This window comes from Takifugu rubripes, chromosome 15 (genome assembly GCF_901000725.2).
Source record: "Takifugu rubripes chromosome 15, fTakRub1.2, whole genome shotgun sequence".
Lineage (NCBI taxonomy): Eukaryota > Metazoa > Chordata > Actinopteri > Tetraodontiformes > Tetraodontidae > Takifugu > Takifugu rubripes.
The window spans coordinates 8,712,680-8,731,457 of record NC_042299.1 but is presented as its reverse complement, the minus strand read 5'-3'; the positions used below and the strand labels follow the sequence as shown (position 1 = coordinate 8,731,457).

The 18,778-nt window shown below is 45.7% G+C and overlaps 3 protein-coding genes across 11 annotated transcripts in view; 1 reads left to right on the top strand and 2 right to left on the bottom strand.

Moving 5' to 3' along the window:
- The window catches only part of gria4b (glutamate receptor, ionotropic, AMPA 4b), a 28,219-nt gene extending 21,099 nt beyond the window's left edge, over positions 1–7,120 (top strand). Inside the window, exons 13-16 of one of the 9 annotated variants that reach the window (XR_003891058.1) lie at positions 92–339; positions 2,331–2,445; positions 4,122–4,486; positions 6,026–6,165. Coding sequence is in view for 3 of the 9 variants with exons in the window: in XM_029848746.1 (XP_029704606.1) it covers positions 92–339; positions 2,977–3,091; positions 4,122–4,259; positions 6,026–6,190 (666 nt within the window). In the remaining 6 variants the exon portion in view is untranslated. Of the gene's footprint in view, positions 1–91; positions 498–2,330; positions 2,446–2,976; positions 3,092–4,121; positions 4,487–6,025 lie in introns of those variants that run through there. The other 8 variants (XR_003891059.1, XM_029848746.1, XM_003970935.3 and 5 more) reach the window with 8 other exon arrangements.
- Positions 7,121–7,920: 800 nt separating this feature from the next.
- LOC101077875 (14-3-3 protein epsilon) lies at positions 7,921–13,693 on the bottom strand. Its single transcript, XM_003970934.3, has 6 exons — positions 13,523–13,693; positions 10,945–11,144; positions 10,074–10,180; positions 9,572–9,778; positions 9,349–9,485; positions 7,921–8,702 (listed from the first exon to the last, which is right to left on the bottom strand). The coding sequence occupies exons 1-6, from the start codon at positions 13,584–13,586 to the stop codon at positions 8,653–8,655; spliced, it is 765 nt and encodes a 254-aa protein (XP_003970983.1). The 5' UTR covers positions 13,587–13,693; the 3' UTR covers positions 7,921–8,652.
- Positions 13,694–14,338: 645 nt separating this feature from the next.
- Positions 14,339–18,716, bottom strand: LOC101065989 (adapter molecule crk-like). The gene is made up of 3 exons (XM_003970964.3): positions 18,127–18,716; positions 16,627–17,231; positions 14,339–16,001 (listed from the first exon to the last, which is right to left on the bottom strand). Exons 1-3 carry the CDS (start codon positions 18,344–18,346, stop codon positions 15,867–15,869), a joined length of 960 nt encoding a protein of 319 aa, XP_003971013.1. The 5' UTR covers positions 18,347–18,716; the 3' UTR covers positions 14,339–15,866.
- Positions 18,717–18,778: the final 62 nt, after the last annotated feature.

Genomic DNA, 18,778 nt, shown 5'->3' with positions numbered 1-18,778 from the left:
AGAGAATCGGCCGAGGCTCCTTCCCGGTTTTGCCAGCTTCCCGTGTATGTGGATATTCTGCCAACTTTTACCAAACCTCTTGTTGCCACAGCGGTCTAAGATCGCCGTCTACGAGAAGATGTGGGGCTACATGAAGTCTGCCGAGCCCACAGTCTTCACCAAGACCACCGCTGAAGGTGTGGCGCGAGTCCGTAAGTCCAAAGGGAAATACGCCTTCCTGTTGGAGTCCACCATGAACGAGTACACGGAGCAGCGGAAGCCATGTGACACCATGAAAGTGGGCGGGAACCTGGACTCTAAAGGCTACGGCGTAGCTACACCCAAGGGTTCACAGTTAAGGTGGGTGGAATAGTGTAACAATATGTTTTACGTGTTGTTATGGTATTCCACCTTCCCTGGTGTGCCGCCTTTCTGTCTTGTCATGTGCACGGAGTGGGCGGGCGGGGCTGTTGCTAGATGGGGTGATAACTTCTTTGTTCCACAGCGCTGCTGCTCAGGTAAACGTTGCTTGTTTATGATGAAGGGGCTGGAATGGCATGCTCCGCGCTCCAGTAAACTTAAATGGAAGTGATTTCTCTGACCAGTTGCCATAGTTTCACTCTGCTTTGCTTTTTCCGCTCTTTCTCGTTCTGGTAAGAGAACAATATGGTGCTTCAGGAGCCACGTGAGCACTTAGCCTCCTATATATATATTTACTTCAGAACTGTCTGGGGGGCTACAACGGGTGCTTTACACCACACTAAATTAAAGTAACTAAATGTACTTAGTTACAGTTCTCAGTTACTTTTCATCAGAATAAAACGTGTAGTTCAGGGTTTACAGGTAAAACCAGTTTTGTCTTTGCTCGTCCGTCTCTTGACTGACAGGCGACGGTAGTCCCGCCTCCTCGACCTCTTCCTGTCTTTCTGGTACTACCGTCACCTGTCAGCTGGTCCGGGTGTGACGGCGAGCCGGTGGTTCTCGTGGCTCCTGGAATGATGGTGAAGTCACAACTGTTTGTCTGCTTTGTGATACTGTCACAATTTATCGATGATGCAAATGAATTTAGAATTCACGCTGAGACAAATCTTCACAACATGGTCACATGACCCAGGCAACCATGAATGTCACGTGTGTAAAAGAACAACATAAATATTGAGAATATTATTGAGTGGAAGCTACAGTCTTTGACTGTAAAAATATTTGAGTGTTTTCTCCTGCTTACAGAATTGAATCTTTTTCACTGAAATCTGACATGTTAGTAGTGAATATTTCTAGTTCTAGAGCAGGGGTCGGCAACCCAAAATGTTGAAAGAGCCATATTGGACCAAAAAAAGAAGAAACAAATCTGTCTGGAGCCGCAAAAAATGTAAAGCCTTATATAGGGCTTATAATAAAGGCAACACATGCTGTAAGTGTCTATATTAGCTGTATTAGACTACTTTCCAAACGATAAGTAGGCTACAAATACATAATGAGCATTCATGACGAAATGCTTATTTTCCCTGCAGCGCATCCTGGAAATGACGCACCACATGGCCACTTTAAGTTTAACTTTCATTATAATGAGATGTTGGAATTAAATATTTATTATACGCATTTATACAGCATTGGAAAACATTAAGAATGTTTGTCACGTTTTTCTTCCTACAGAAATTATATTAAAACAATTTACATTTTCATATTTTTGAAAAAGCTCCAGGGAGCCACTAGGGCGGCGCCAAAGAGCCGCATGCGGCTCCAGAGCCGCGGGTTGCCGACCCCTGTTCTAGAGTATTTAACAGCACCATCATGGACGATAACCTGATGTCAGCAGGAACAACAGTCCATCACCTTCTGTTTCTAGAGCTACGTCTATATATTCATCAGGAGACTCATGGAACACTCACAGAAATATCCACCATGTGTTTTCTGTGTGTTTCCAACACTCCTGGAAGTGCCTCTTCATGCAGGAGTCGGGTTTATTCCAAGTTCCGATCCAATCTTCCTCTGAATTTGGTCTTTCCTGCAGGATCCTCAGCAGTTCGTACTTGTCTGTGTTGAAACTGCTACAAAACTTTGGTGGTGCTCCACCAACAGTGGTCAAAATCCACCTTTTTTCTTTGCAATCAGTAAATTTAGTATCATAAACTACCAGCCGACGTGTTCAACGCAGAAATTATGGGTTATTTTGGTGACAGTCATGGAGAAGATTTGTGCTCAGCGTTGTGATCTGCTTCTTTCATGTGAAACGTTAATGCACTTTTCCACCCTTGTCTTTCTCCTACTGCTGCTCCCATCCCCCCTCTTCCCTCCTAAATTTGGACAGAATACTGACTTCCTCTCACCAAATCTGTCTTATCATTTTCAAGAAGTGCAGTAAACCTGGCTGTGTTAAAGCTCAATGAGCAAGGCCTGTTGGACAAATTGAAAAACAAGTGGTGGTACGACAAAGGAGAATGTGGCAGCGGAGGCGGTGGCGAGAAGGTTAGCCGCTATGTTGCTTTGGCCGGGTCACCCTGATGCTGGTAAACTGTGTTTTATTGGGAACGGGGGCATCTGCCAGGTCGATCACCGTGAAGCTAGCGAGTAGGTGGCGTACCCGCACTGTGGGAGTTAGACTAGTTTACTCTATGTCGTGATATCTATCCAAGGTTGCTATTAGCAACAATAGCATAGATAGCAATAGTCACACTTTTGAGTCAATCGTCATAGATTGGCAGGACTTGCCTCTGTTTTTGTTGCATAAAAGGTCCTGGCAGAATGAACCCGTTCTAAAGTTGTGACGCAGCCGCGGCCCCATGTATATGTCTGCTGGCTCCGCCCCCTTCTCCCTATCAGTACGTAAACAGCAAAACAACCGAGCAACGAGCAAAGAGACATGTGACGTAAGTGGGGCCGGCTTTGTCACTGCTGCTCTTGTTAGGCTTCTTCTGATGTAATAACATAAGATAACATGTTCTATGATGTTATTTATGTTATTCCCCCCCCACCAACCTAACCCCCCATGATTTGAAGAACGCCTGTAAACCTTGCCGTATTGAAACTGAGTGAAGCAGGATTCTTAGACAAACTGAAAAACAAATGGTGGTACGATAAAGGGGAGTGTGGACCCAAGGACTCGGGAAGTAAGGTACTGATCCCCCCCATACCACCCCCACACTGTGTACATACTGGCAGGAACACACACATACACACACATTTCAAGCCAAGTTCTTTATGATTAAAAATGAAATAAAAATGAGTTTCAATCATTATTAAGTAAATGGAACTATAAACATCGCTAAAATTTTCTATGATGTGGAGGAACAGTTGTTATATTAATATGGGGGGGGGGGCAGGTATTGATCCTCCATCGATCAGCAGTGAAATGATCACATGGACACTTTGTAATTTACATTGTTTGACCGACAAAGTTTCTTGAATGTGAGAGCGCATCGTCGCCATCTGTATGCCGTCCTCACAGCACCCCCGATAAGCACGAACAGATAAACCGGCAGCAGCCCAACGTTTCCATAGAAACAAGGGTGTAGGTGCGGAATTGCGCGGCTCAGAGAACATAAAGACAAGTTTAACCAAAAAATGTAATTAACTGTAACACAAGGTAGCACTAATCTGTCGCCGCAGCATGAAAGGCTGGTTCGTTGAAGGTACGGTGGCTGCCAGTGGTCAAAAAAACCCAGTTAAAGGTCAGAATTGTGTTCCCAGTCACCCTTTTTTTTTGCAAATGTAGGGAAATTCATTAATCTCATTTTAAATCCACACTGTTGTTGGTTATTAATGTCATTACATTAGTGGTGATTGTGAATGTACTGTGTTGCATGCTAATGTCCTTAGCGCTCAGGTTATGATGGCCTGCATGTTGTCATTTTTTACATTTAGTCTCTTTCACTTTTTTTTTAAAGTTGCTTCTCCATTTTATGCTGTGTTTTGAACTCTCTCAGCCACCGTACTGTTATAGGAGTTTCTGACCCTGTCAGCAGTGGTTCCACATAAATTTGGCTTCTCGTAATTTGGTTTAGCCGAGCCTGAAAGATGTCGGTTAGCTCACCGTTGCTAACACATTTGCAAGAATGTTGCATGTCTGTTTCGTGTCTATGTGGTTTTTTAGCTAAATTGCGCACATCTCCTAACATATGTCTTTTTGTCCATCTTGTTTGCAGGACAAGTCATCACAGGCCCTTAGCCTCAGCAACGTGGCGGGGGTCTTCTACATCCTGGTTGGGGGCCTGGGCCTGGCTATGCTGGTGGCCCTCATTGAATTCTGCTACAAGTCACGCAACGAGGCCAAGAAAATGAAGGTGGAGGTCCAGCCACAACATTACCACCCCCTCCCACCACTGCCAGAACAACAACCCCCATCCTAGTCCGAGTCCGCAGCCCAACCACTTAGCCAAATGTAGCCAGAGTTTCACTGAGCGAGGCAGCAACGGGGAAGCTGATAAGATGTAGTTGGGCTTTTTGGTAGCAGGTCCACGACTTTTTCCCCGCACCCACCCCTCCCCACTTACCCCCCTGCACAGACCCTGTAAGTGGAATCCATGTGGCGGCCCACTGTGCCCACTGAATGCTTTGCACTCATGTCCAATCTGCTCGCTCTGTGGTCATGTGACGTCCTGGTCGAGCTTTCTCTCAGTGTGGCGGGGAGTCGCCACGACGGCGGCTCCGCTGCCTCATGGCTAGTGTGGCTGCAGACGTCGGTCCTCATTTATCACAAGTTCCCCCTTCTGCCAATAAACCCCCCCAAATCTCTGAAAACACTCCATTTGATCATCTCACATCTGTCAAGTTCATGAAACACCAGGTTCCACGGAGCTGTTTTACCTGTTTAATGAGGACCGGCGTCGTTTACACACCTGTGACCACATTTCATCAGTTTCCCGTATTTCTGTCCATCTAATGTCCAGATCTGCCCTCTAAACTCCCCCAACACACCCCCATTCTGAGGCTGGGCAATCACAGCATTCTGGAGATAGAGAGGGGAGGGAGAAGCGAGAAGAAAGAGAGGAGAGAGCGAGAGAGGAAAAAATAGAGGATGGGAGCTGGTTCCACAGACGGAGCTTGTGATAGCTGAAGGTTCTGCCTCCCGTTCTACTCAGTGAACCTCTGAGAACCATTAGTCTCATAGAGAAGCGATGTAGTACCATGAAGTAGGGAGTTAATGTCCTCAGGTTTAGCTAGCTGACTGGGGTTTGGGGTCGGGGGTTAGGGTTTGCCCTGGCTCACTGGTTAGTTTCATCTGGTTTCATGGATGAAAACAGCTGGATGTCATCTGCATATACGCTAATAAAATGGGTCCATAGATAACATGAGGAGTATGGAACCAGCACAGCACCTGTGACGTCATCAGGCTGAATGCAAACGTCTCAGGGTTCTGCTCCAATAACTAATAGCTATCAATAATCAATGATGTACTCATTCAGAGCTATGGAAAATGCTGACTAAGGTTTCACAGTCAAATAATAAATTTGACAACGGAGTAGATGAAGAGGTGAGCGTCACCTGGGCAGGTGACCGTGTCCATGTGGTGCGTCTGTGTGTCCATCCTGACTGTTGCTGGTTCAGCTTCCCTGTCCTGCCTGGAATCATCGCTCGCTGTATTAATGGACATACTGTCTGGACCCGCACACGTGTTCAGAACACGTTGAAGCACATCGGAGTTTTAGTTCACGTGACCTGTGTGTGTTTTCATGTCTGACAGAAAAAGCTGCAGCAAAGACGTAACCGAGGCTGATGATAAACCTGCTGAACGTGATCAGTTTTCCCTCCTTCAGGGGTCAGAAACAGGGTTATGAGATCAGGTATTGGGGGACCAGAGTTATGGACTCGGGACTAATGTCTTTGATTGAGCCATTGGTTGAAATATGTTCGCTACATCTTTAAAAATCTCCTCAGTCACATCTGGTCGATTGCAGAGCAGCTGTATTTGATGGTGTCCAGGTCAGGTGACCTTTGTTACCAGCGTAAACTCAGCTGTAATCGAGCTGTGCTAAAGGCTAAAACTCCGATCTGCTGAAACTCCAGATGTTCAACACGATCAAAGCTTTGTTCTCTGTTTTCTTCTCAGCTCACCTTCACCGAAGCCATGAGGAACAAAGCCCGTCTGTCCATCACAGGCAGCGTTGGTGAAAACGGGCGGGTTCTAACACCCGACTGTCCCAAGGCTGTCCACACTGGGCCTCCCCTCCACCAGAGTTCTGGCCTAGCTCTGGTCTCCTCTGAGCTCCCCTGAAAACCAAAACTTTCTCAAGTGCCTTTTTCCAGAAACCAAGGGGGCAAAACTGGAATGACGCAGCAACAAAGCCAGAAACCAGATTCAATCGGATCACCTCAACTGGGCCAGACTGGACTGACAGGACAGAAGGGTCTCTGACTAATCATGGCTCAATAGTCTCTCAGAAATCTGAGGGAACAACATATTTCCAAACTGGACGGTTCCACAGATGCCTGGATCAAAGGCAGTCCGCAGGGTGATTTTAACCTTTCCAGCGATGGAAGAATATCGAAAAGAAAAGAAAAAAAAAAAGAAGATCCGATGGAGACCAGAAAACTGTCGACATGAAAATTGTGCTTTTATTTGGTTGTATTGGTGTGATCTGACAGAGGCGGAGCTGGTGGGCGGGGGAAATGTTAAATACAAGCAAACGTAGGAATACTGTGAAAATACTCGAGTATATTCAAGTAAAATTCATGTAGTTGTACAGAGAAGACATGCTTGCTTTTTAAACATGTGTACAAAGAAGATATTTCATCTTTTGTTTTTTTTAATTAAAGATTTAAAGTCGCAATAACGACAAAAGGTCGAAACCACTTGAAAACAGATGTAATATATTCAGAGTAAAAGTGAAGGTATCAGTCGCACAATTATTCTGATACCTGAATCTTCATTCATATATTCAAAGTGAATGTTCATTAGCTCCTCCCCTTTCCGTAGGCCACGCCCCTCACTGTGCTGACCAGGTGAAACTTGGATAAATCAGGGTCTTTATTCAGAAAGGAACCTTATTTTCCTGAAATGAAGCTGTGAACATCCTGGTTGGAACAATTGCAGCCCAGTTCTGTCTGATAGAACCTTTATGAGAACTTGTCGAGTCCAATTTAATGATTAGAAAGTTAAAAGCCATTTATCATCATGTGTGTTATTAAAATGTGTGTGAATTAAGACCTGAGCCCACTCTCGTCTCTTCTGGACAATCTTTGCAACACGACACCACATTAAACCCTTCAACGTTCCCCTGGATCCGGTTCTCTTCACAACCAAGAAACAAGCAAATATTTCAGGTCCTGTTGGTTTGTTCATATACAAATGAGACCTGGCTCTGGGTCAGTTGTTGGTCTTTGACTTTTTTTCCAGTAAAAACTCATTTTTAAAACCCGTGTTTGGTTCTTATTGAAATCCTCACATTAAAGATGAACAATAGCTCATGCCCAGTTATGTTAGAACGCAGTCGTGACTCCTGGACTCGGTGGGAAACGGGAGGATGATGGCTAAGCTGTCATCTATGTTGAACAACACGTCCCCCCCCCTACAGGACACCCTGGCAGGAATGGGCAGCTCCCTCAGTGAGCGGCTGCTCCACCCTCGCTGTGTGAAGGAGAGGTATCGCAGATCTTTCAGCCGGCTGCTGTCAGACTGCACAATAAACATAACAGCCGCTAGCACAATCTGAATATTATATATTCTGATATGTATATTGTATTCACCCTCTGTACTATGTACAGGTATACAGAGCATCCATTTACCTGGATTATTGTAAATATACATCCTCTTTGTATATTCCAAATTCTATTCTTATCTTAATTGTCTCTGCGTGCTCTTGCGCTGTAAATTTCCCCGTGTGGGACAATAAAGGACCTGAATCTGAATATATGTGGTGAACGCTTGCGGCGCCAGAGATCAGGTGAGGCGTTTGCTATGTATCGCCCCCTACTGGCCGACATTAGACAGACAGAGACACTAACTGAGTGGTTTCACTTTGAAGTTTAATGTCATTATTCCATGCTGTGTTTCATAAGAATACAGATGGTACGTGTGGCTCCGGTGAGAACATCCAGTAGTACAAATCAGATTCACGACATTACGTTACAAACTGAACAGGAGAAGAAAAGAGAGAGAACCTCAGAAGAGGAGGACAGACCTGGCAGACCTCCATTTTCCAAACCGTTGACATAATGTGTTGATGCAAATCTGCGCTACAATCAATGTTGAGCGTCAATCTCTCTCGCACACACTCACACACACTCTCACACACAGTCTGCTAAAAAGGTGTTTCTAACGTCAGACCAGAGGGATGCTGGGAAACACTTCCTAAAAAAAAAAATATATCCCCATGCGTGGAGGGAATAATGGGGCACTTATAGTTCTTTCTAAAAGCGTGGCCAATCCCTTTGAAAGCGTCCGTCTCTGATGCATTTCCTCACTTTGCAAACGTTTGAAGAGTCATGTGACAGAAACGGGGAGAAACGCTGAAGTTCAGAGTTTGCATATGTGTGGTGCAAATACAGGCGAGCGTGTTGGCAACACCATGGAGCAAAATAAATGGGTCAGATGAAGGGTGCAACGCTGCAGGAAAGCAAAGACTCATGGGTAATCAGGTAACACCCCCGTGGAGTGGAAATGAAGGTGAAGTGTATACGAAGAGGAAGAGAGAGGGCTACAGGAAGAAGAGGAGGATGAACTGGTGTTTGATGGTCTCACTGGTTCTCTTCTGCATCCTGCAGTGTTTCATTGTTCTGTTCTTCAGCTGAAACAGACAAAAATCACATTTTAGGTCCTATTGAAAGACAAACACTCATCGCCACATATGGGGAAAGCTAAAGCTGTACGAGCAGCAGGTGACCCCGTGGCGCGTCCTCGATCACATTTACTGATGAGATAACACACCGACTGTACCGGTAAAACTGGCCACCCAGGAGTTGCCACGGTGACGGCACAGCAAGATAAGGAATTAACAGAGGCAAAACAACCAAAGGCAGGAGAATCCATCAGAGCTGAACCAGAGATGTTTAGAGACCGACGCCTCATGCAGTCATTGCTCAACACTGCCAACGTGCACACGAGCACGGGTCTCCAGCCTCCACCTGTGCTCCGGGTGAGCACCACCCAGCAGATACAACAAACATTCAAAGCATTCATGCAAAACTATAACTGTTCTGATATATCTGAGCAGAACAGCAGAGGAGTGGATTAGTGAGGACTGAGAGGAGACAGGAAGTGAGGTGGAGAAGGCAGAGACAGGAGGAAAGACTTACAAAATAGAGTGATATAATGGAGGAAAAGTGGAGAAGAAGGCGGTCCTTAAGACTCTACAACAGAATGAAGGAGAGATGAGAAGATTAGAGGGAAAGAGAAGAGACCGGAGCCGGTTTTGATGCCGGAACACGTCTCACCGTCTCCCTGCACGTCTGAGGTCCATAGTGTCAAGTTGTCGCGTAGCAACTGCATGATGAGCGTCGAGTCCTTGTAGCTCTCCTCATTCAGCGTGTCCAGTTCTGCTATGGCGTCATCAAACGCTTCCTTCGCCAACCTGTCAGCGGAGACACCGGGAGGACGCGGTCAGTGATCGGCGGATCGCCTGCACGCCGACACAGCGAGCCGGGAACAGTCACGCACCTGCATGCGCGGTCCGGCGAGTTTAGGATTTCGTAGTAGAAGACTGAAAAGTTGAGGGCCAATCCCAGACGGATGGGGTGTGTGGAAGTGAGCTCGCTCTGGGCGATGTCGTTAGCAGCTTTGTACGCCATCAGACTGTTCTCCGCCGCCTCCTTCCTGTCGTTTCCTGTAGCAAACTCTGCCAGGTACCTGTGGTAATCTCCCTTCCTGGGACACAAACAGAGTCCATCCGTCACGTCACTCATTGAACGTCCAAAACACCGACTGCTACACATTTAAACAGGACAGCATCATCGTATGCTAACAGGAAACCAGAGCAGAGAGGGACAGAATCAGAGAGATAGACAGACAGACGCTGGTATTTGTAGACAGGTCTGAATCTTCTCATCCTTAAAGATGCTCAAGAGAACCTGTCAGTCTTCAGAAACATAAAGAATTCGGCTGTTGCAGTTAATGTTGAGCAGAGAGGAGCATCCTCCTCATCTCCTGGGCAGAAACTTACATCTTGTAGTAGAAAACCTTGGACTCTCCCATTAATGCAGTGGGGATCAGGTGCTTGTCCAGTACAACCAGAATATCGTTGCAGATCGTTTTCAGCTCGTTTTCAATCTGCAAACACAAGATTAGAGATCCTGAGGATCAACTCTCTGCTGGAGCTTAAACAGGGTCAGTTCAGAAGCAAAGCGTGTTTCTGGTTCTGTGAAAACATGGATGGAAAATGACCAGTTAGCAGATCTTAGGCGAATGCTAGCTTTAGAACCTGTTCTGACCAACCTTAGAAAATAGAAGACGAGGAACTCAGAACACACCCAGCAAACCCTCGCTGACTCATTTAGCAAACAGGCACCAGATGCCAAAGCGAGTTAACGTATTCATTATAAAAGCCATCGCTAATTTCATAGCCAAGGAAATCAGAGCGATTCAAGCAAAGTTTAGCAAAGAAAAAAATATCCAATCGTCCGGTGGCACTCTGAAAGGTCATATCTGCAGCTCGAGTTCTTCATAGCTGTGAAGCATCTAGCTATCGCAATCACCTCTAACAGGAACATCTGATCCATGTCTCTCACACATTATGTTAAGTGATGGTAATGTTCAGCTACTCATACGGTAACAGCACAGAAGAGCTGTACGTGGACGTCAATTAACATGATGTGACATCGCATCACACGTCCAAGAACTTTGGCGAAAAGCAACAGGATGAAGAAAACTCTCTCGCTGTCCATATTACTTTTGATGTGTTTTAGAGGGAGCAGAAGGCAGCATTAGAGGCGGAGATTTGTGTCTTACATTTGGGGGTGGAGCTCTGTTCCCGACACCATCCCAGTTTGCTAACAAATGACACCGGTGCAGTGAAAGGTTAAAGGTCAACTCACCACTTTCCTGTACTCCTTGATCATTTTCATCTTCTCCTCTGCAGCTTTGCCTTCTTCTTTCTGCTCCAGGCTGCTAATTATCCTCCAAGAAGCTCGTCGAGCTCCGATGACGTTCTTGTAGGCAACCGACAGCAGGTTCCTCTCTTCCATGGTCAGCTCCTTGTCCAAACCCGCCACCTTCTTCATCGACTCCACCATTTCTGAGAAATTGTACAAATCCAGTTAACCAAGGAAAAAGCCCCAATTGAACACTACATTTATCCTAATTAATTTTCTACACATTTGCTTTGTTTTTTTGAGGATTCCTGAGGTCATGAAGTTACAATACCATCAACTGATAATTACTTGCGTCACATCGCTGATACCGATAGGTTCATATTACTGACCCATCCATAACCACAACTTAAAGTTCTGGCTCTTTAACCTTCTTTTTGTAAGTAACACACAATAATATTTAATATACAAGATACACTTAGGACATGTCACCACACTCCACGTTATTGTTTTAGCATTTACCCCTATAGCAGCTACTAGGGCTGCTCTGTATTCTTTCAAAACGACTTTTCAGGTGAGCTACGATTTGTTGTGTTAAGGCGTGAACTCTTCTTTCGTCCTCTCGGAATGTTTGCTTTTATAAACAGCAACGCTGTTGTCATTTGCTGCCACCCGAACAAACAAGCCCACCGATGAAGGTTTAATTATTCCGCTGTTAGCAGAGAGACAGACAGGCTTGGGGGACTATGACGTAACCAGAGGAACATGGCATGCTATTAGGCTATGGGGCCTCCAAAGAGTTTTACCATTTTTATTGAGTCATCAGATATATTAAATTGATAACCTGTTTTTATTCGACTAGGGAGAGAGTCCTCTCCCTCCATTTCTGCTGATATTTTATCCGATAACTATTGCAAATTCCCCCTTTCATATTGTTCAAAAGCTCGTGCAGCAACATAAATTAAAACTCACGCGTCCTAACAAGTAGAGATAAACTCATTACGCAGAATGGTGCTCCGCCCATATCACCAACGCCAGCCTGACGTATCAATCATTGTTTCAGACGGTGTGACGTGCAGCCGTACGCTGTAGCGTGCTGATGTAATCTGATGCCGGGAGAGTTGCCCTACAATCACCCTGAAGACAGACCCGAAAAACGAGATTTGACAACCTTAATATCGTCTCAACACAACGTAACTGTACTAAGTGTACTGTAATACCTGTACAGGTAGAAGAGTACACAAAAGGTGGAGCCCAACATTCCACACATGGACGCCTCAGCACCATCTTAAGTCAACTATCACACTCCCACTCGCTGACACACATGGACCTTCCGTGTTACCTCATTTTGGTTTTATCTTAATGTTTAATTATCACTTTCTTATGCAGCATGCCAACTGTGTACACCGACCCCAAAAGGAAAGTCCCCGACTAATCTCATCACGCTATTACTGGACGTTAATTTAGACGTTTGAACCAATGAGCAACAATTCACACCGTCAGATGCAACAGATGTACAACATCTGACACTGCTCCAATTGACCTGCAACTTCAGGATGAAAAACAATTGCAGAGGGGTCCCAAAAAGTCCCATAGACTGCAAATGCTCACACTAATCACTAAACAGATCCACACATTTCCATTTTTTTTTTCTCAATTTGTTGAGTCCGTTTTTTTAAAGAGGAAGAGCGATTCCTGCCAAAAACCGCAGGTTGGCCGACTGCGGAGGAAAGTTTGGTCTTGGAAAACTTCTCAGCTGTGATTGTTGATAAGGACCAATCACAGATCAATGATCTCTTCTAACCCCGCCCCCTGCTGAGCACAACTGGGGCGACACCCATCAATCAATACTGGACCAGGGCGCATGCGCATTTCAGACATATGGGCTAAATCTGCCGTGTCCGAATTCATGCCAAACAAACGACCAGCATGGTGTGTAAACGATAGTTTTCGGGACTGACTCGTGGTTGCTGCGATATACCGGCTTATTAAAGAATATGTTAATACGGATATCGTTTGTGTTCATGTGTTCTATCCCCTCCCAAAACACAAGTCGATGCGATTCGTTATCAAAAAACACCACTTTCCCCCCCGTTTAACGTTTCTATGGAAACAGCCGTTTGTCGATCCGCATGCTTATTAGCTCGACTAGGTTGTCACAAATGTTGGGCGTGGACGTTAGCTGCCTCTTTATACCTACTGGAGCCAGGCGTGTCGCGTGGTGGCGCTAAAAAAGGCTAGTGTTAGCATATGTCGATTTGTGCACTTAATGGAAGGTGACGAGCGGCGACGGGAAACTAACAACACCGACGAAATCATTTTTTATTTAAAATTATATATATATTTAAAAAAAGGGATCGTGGTGCATTTCCCACGAGGTTAAACTCGATGTACACTCCGCTGGGGATAAGCAAAACGCGAACATTTACTCGTTTAAAGATTCATTCTGCCAACGAAACCTCCGCCATTTTGTCTCTCGTCCGACCAATCCATGTGAACGGCTGTACCTGCGCCTCGGATCCCCCCCTGGGCAGGGATACTGTAGGGAAAGAGCTGAACGTTTTTGGAAAGCTCGGAGCCTTACCGTCATATCTTTCCGCCTGCTCGGCCAGTTTAGCCTGGTACACGAGGTTTTCTCTGTCTGCCATGGTGCGTGGATACTGGGACCTTTCGCTGCGTCCCGCTTAAAAGGGAGGATTATCGGCTTGTCGGCGATTCCTGGTGGTGATCCGCAACTGCACTGTAGTTCAGCTGAACGAAGCCCCACCGGGCGGCGGAATTTTTTCCAAGGATGTTGAAGTCAGGACCCACCCTATCGCGTCTCTGATTGGCTGTAGGATCCTCGGTGGGTTGAGCCAATTCAGTATTGCGGACAAGGGATTGGTCAGGCTCGACCGTAAAGCCGGCCAATGGGCGACCTCGTAAGGCGAGTTGGGGCTTCCCCGTCCTAAGAATAAAACTAATTCGCTACCGGTAGCACTAGCGTAAAGATGGCGTCGCCTCTACATCCGGGGACCCACGCAGCCGCCTTCATGTACGCCTCCGCCCTCGTGTCAAGTCCCGCAGTAAACTCCTGTCCCCAAATCGATTCGAATATCGATTTACCAGGTGTTATTTACGATTACGGGGACGTTAATATTTTTGTAGGATTAGAACGCTACGTATCTGGTTCTCTTGTATATGGTAAATTGCTTAATATATAAAACAATAGTGCGCATTGCAGTAGCTGATACGGTTGAAGTCGCTATATTATGCTATACAATTTATATTTTAAAATTTATCTTCTGATAAATAGGTTAAACAGCTTGAGAGTATTTGGTTTGTAGAGTTTATGTGATTCTCTGCAGGTGTTTAGGTGCACGTTGTAGGTTAGGTAAGTAAAAAACAAACAAAATAAAACGGCACTTAAACGTTTACTGAAGTTTAAAGGCCATTTTCTTTAGGTCGAATCCTTTTCCGGAAGGCAGTACAAAAATGTAAACTTGGGTTTTATTAAAATATACAAATTGAGAATGAAACATTTTTCTATTAACTAAAGAAAGTAGTAAAGAAGATTAATGTTATACTGCAGCCTGCCACCAGGCCAGCTACACACCTTCATCCATCGAGATGGACCTCCATGCATCGTGGTCCTCAGATTTAGTCAATGTTCAGAGTACATTAGCATACAGGCATTAGTTGCCAAACATCTACACCAGAAACCAAAACTCTGAGGCAGGGGAACACACATCCAGCTCGCCCCAGGCCTTGTCCAATTCCAGTTGGTTTCTGAACAGTTGACTCACATACTGTCATGTAAATTACACACGGGTGTTACCATTAACCTTTGACTAGATGCAATACTTAAATATTCAGCACCTCCAGTGAATTCATCCTTAGTTTGCATATTTTTAAGCCCTATTCCACCTTAAAAACTAAAAAGGGGATTATATGAGCCATAGTTGTGCTGCTAAACCTTTAATGAAGTAGTAAAAATACACAAAATAAAGCCACAAACTTGGTAAACATATTGTCCATATCTGAGCGATATAAAAAAATCACAGAAAAGGTTAAACTTTTTTGGATAATTAAAGCAGTTGTGGGGGTTTATGTGTGTTGAAAGTTAGTCTGGAACTGAAGCGGGGCCACATTAAAAACATCCCAGTTCTTTTGTCTTCAGTGACAGAATTTTACATTTCTCTCAATTCTGTCCTTCAAAGGAGATTATTCTCGTTATTGTTCTGGAGTGTAACATTGTTAAAGAGGAACAAAAGGGAGGAAAACCAATTACGCATAAGAGATCAGATCCTCCGCCTCTCCAGCGACCTCTGGTGGCTGATCGCAGTACATCATTTGTGTGGTTTTTGATAAAGGTTCCTGCCATCGATTTCTACCTGCTTGTATAAACAAGGGTTCACACGCGATGCAGTGAGCGGAGGATGTAGCATGCTGAAGATGACCTGAAGTCCATCAAATTTAGAGGTCACCCACAGATTCTCATCCTGTATTCTGATGTGAGGGAGGTCTGATCTCATTCTTCCCAGCGCTCATGTGGCCCTTTTCCCCACAGGATGATAAATGGTGGAACACTACAGCGGAATTCAGCCAAAACAGGTCTGGTGGTGGTGGTGGAGGACCTGGTTCTCTCAACGCTCAATTAGCTCATCCCACTAAAATCTGTTCTGGTCCATCTCAGAGTTCCAAACCCAGGAGAAAATCCATTCAGAAAAAAATCTGTTTGTTCTCCAAAATGTTTCAATAAATATTTCATTGCCTGAAACTGAGATTGGGCACAAGAAAACCACAGGTCACATGACATCAGCACCACGTTAGCGGCTGAAAGGACTTGAGGCGACGACTCCAGAGTGTTTCCAAAGGCTTGTGTGCTTCTTTCTGGTTGTGAGAGAAAATGGCTGGCGGAGGAGGGAGGGACCACCAGGGCAGCGACCTCAGCTGTCGCCATCGGGATGCTGCTGTTCCATCAGGCGAACGTGGGTGAAGGGGAAGTGACCTCGTTTACCTTTGCACTCGCCCTCCCACTGGCCGTTCACGTTAATCTTGGTCACTTTAACCATCTCGCCCACCTGACCAACAACACACAGAAAACAACTATCCATCAATACGGTGATGCAAAGAAATCATTCAAGCTCTCGTTTAGAGCACAATTGTACTCGCTAATAACGATAGCCTGAAAATACTGCAGTATTTGCATTTATTGTTGATGCAGACAAAGTAATCGATGATTTAAATTTGGCCACTTTAAAGTTCCCTTTGACTGATTCGCGATCAGAACAATGGGGAGTGGGGTCAAAGGTCATCATCCGTACCACCCTTCGCAATAGAACCGCTGACTTTGCGTGCGCATGTATCAGCCAGGGCGACCGCCTCATCAGAGTCAACACAAAAGGTCAGAGTTGGTGCGACTTCTGAAAATTTGACCATGGGAATGTGAGAAATCCAGAAATTCTTTTGTTTCTGGCAGAATAATTGGATGATAATGGATCGTAAGAATTTAACCCTAACATTTTACCTGGATAATTATTGGTTAAATTAACTCAGATTAATAAATAAACATAATACACGTTGACCCTTTTGTAAGTCATCAAATAAGTAAAGTTCAGTTACTTAAATTCAACATTTAAAACTTTTGTATTTGGCACATTCCATCCCGGGTAGGAATGAGAGAGGTTGGTTTGGCGGGTTTTGTACCTCCAGAGCGAGTGCCGTCTTGTCGTAGGCGTTTGGAACACGTTTCTGGATGACGCGAGCATAAACGGGTCCGTTCTGCAGGTTTGGCAGCTGTGCGTTTACGACTGGCTGGGCGTACTGGCCCGGGTCACACAGAGGGTTGTCCTGTGCCCCGGCCATTCCATCCGTGCCTCCTGTAGGCCGCCCCCCCTCGGGAACCTGTCCAGGTACCGAGGTGGTGGGGCCCAGGGCGGCAGCGGTGGGTGAGGCAGGCCGGTACTTCTCTACGTACGGCACCGGGATCATTCCGGCACGACCCTCCTGGTTGGCAGCGTTCCACCACTGCTCCTCTGGCTTCTCCAACACCCGCAGGATGTCGCCTTTTCGGAATGGAAGATCCTCCTCATCGTTCCCAGAAAAGTCAAACAGCGCACGCACAAACTCCGCCTCCTCTTGCGACGGTGGTGGAACCCCAGCCGAGGAACTGATGAATCCCGTGTGTTGGGCCTTGCTGACGGGTTCTATGAGCGCGGTCGTGTCCAGGTAGTGGATCTTGTAAAACTCTAAGAGGGCGGGCAGTGCTTCGAACTCCTGGTCTCCGATCCGAAAATAGGGCGGAGTCAAGCCTGACAGAGGAAACGCAATGTCATTTTCACACCTATGAGCAGCTTGTAGGTTTCAATAAATCTAGAAATCAACACCTGCCTGCAAAATATACTATTGCACTGCCATAAAAAATGTCAGTCCACCCTTCAAAACTGTTAATATGGATCGAATCAATACTCGTAGGAGATCTACATGAGAGCTTTTAGAGCAGAGCCCTCAAAATCTATAAGGGAACCCTAAAAATCCAGAATCGAACCCAAACCCTCCCTGGATCAGCAGTGATCATCTATGAAGTGATTGAGGATGGGACCCAGCAGCACTTGAGGGTTCTGCTGGGAAACCACAGACATCAACCCACAAACATTTGGGTCATTTGTCAGGTATTGTGCACCAAAATGACAAATGACCTAAACCCTGTTTAATTAATTCTCCTGTCTATTGATGGCCCGTTAGCTCAGTCAGCTAATTCGAAAAGTTGCAACTTTAGCGGCTCTCTAGGGGGGGAAAGACTACGTGTAAAGCAGATTTAAAGCAAAACCAAAACTCCAAATAAAATTTAACCACAGGAAGAAACGGAAACGTAATCATATTTAGAGACGCGGGGTGTCTTTTGATACGAGTGCTAACATTAGCGGGAGGGGGGGCTAACGCTGCTGAGCCCGGCAGGGTGGGCGCGGGGAGACCAGAACCACCTATTTAAGCTCCAACTTCATGTTAGAAATGGCGGACATGTGCCATACAAAAGTCCAAGATAAATGCAGTTCGTGTTTTTACTGACCGAATCGGAATTCGTTCTGTACGGAGAATGGATCTGAACTCAGCAGAACTCCCGGTGACACCGCCAGAGCTGAATCAAATCTCTCATTCGGCCCTTTTCTTGCGCAAAAACCGACTGGGAACCGGGTTCAAACTCACCTGATGCGGACTGTCGGTTGTCACTGACACTGTTGATGATATAATGGGACACTTTGGAGTTCTCGGACACAGACAGCACGTAGCCCCCCCGGATGCTGATCGAGTCCCGCACCAGGAACACACCGTGTCTCTGCCCCTGTAAGAGAGAAACGGCTTCCTGGCGGGTTAACCGGCCCCAGTACCAACTATCGCGGTCTTCGGCATCAAAATTCCCTGCCATGGTGGTGAGTTCTTGCGGGAGGCTGGAGGCCTCTTCCTATTCGCAACTCATACAAAACTTTGGTTGACTGAAGATTGCGGCCGGGAAAAAATGAAATCACGCCCGATTCCAGCAACTTCGGAGCAACTCAGAGACCCTAAAGACGGTTCGGTTACTCCGAGAGAGTCTGCGGTGAACACCTCAAACGTAATAAGGGTCGCGCATAAATACAGACAACTACCACTAGTGATAATGTGAGATTTAAAAAGTGAGGATTGAAATGGCGGATCTGAGGAAAAGTTGACCTCATCTACCGGAAGAGATGCTGGGCAACGGGAGCGGCGCATTCATGGACCGCGAACGGAATACGACAAACGAGTTTCAAAATAAACGACCAGTTAAAAAAAAAGAAAAAAAAAGGCGCGCAAAGAAATATTTCATACTACTCCTAAT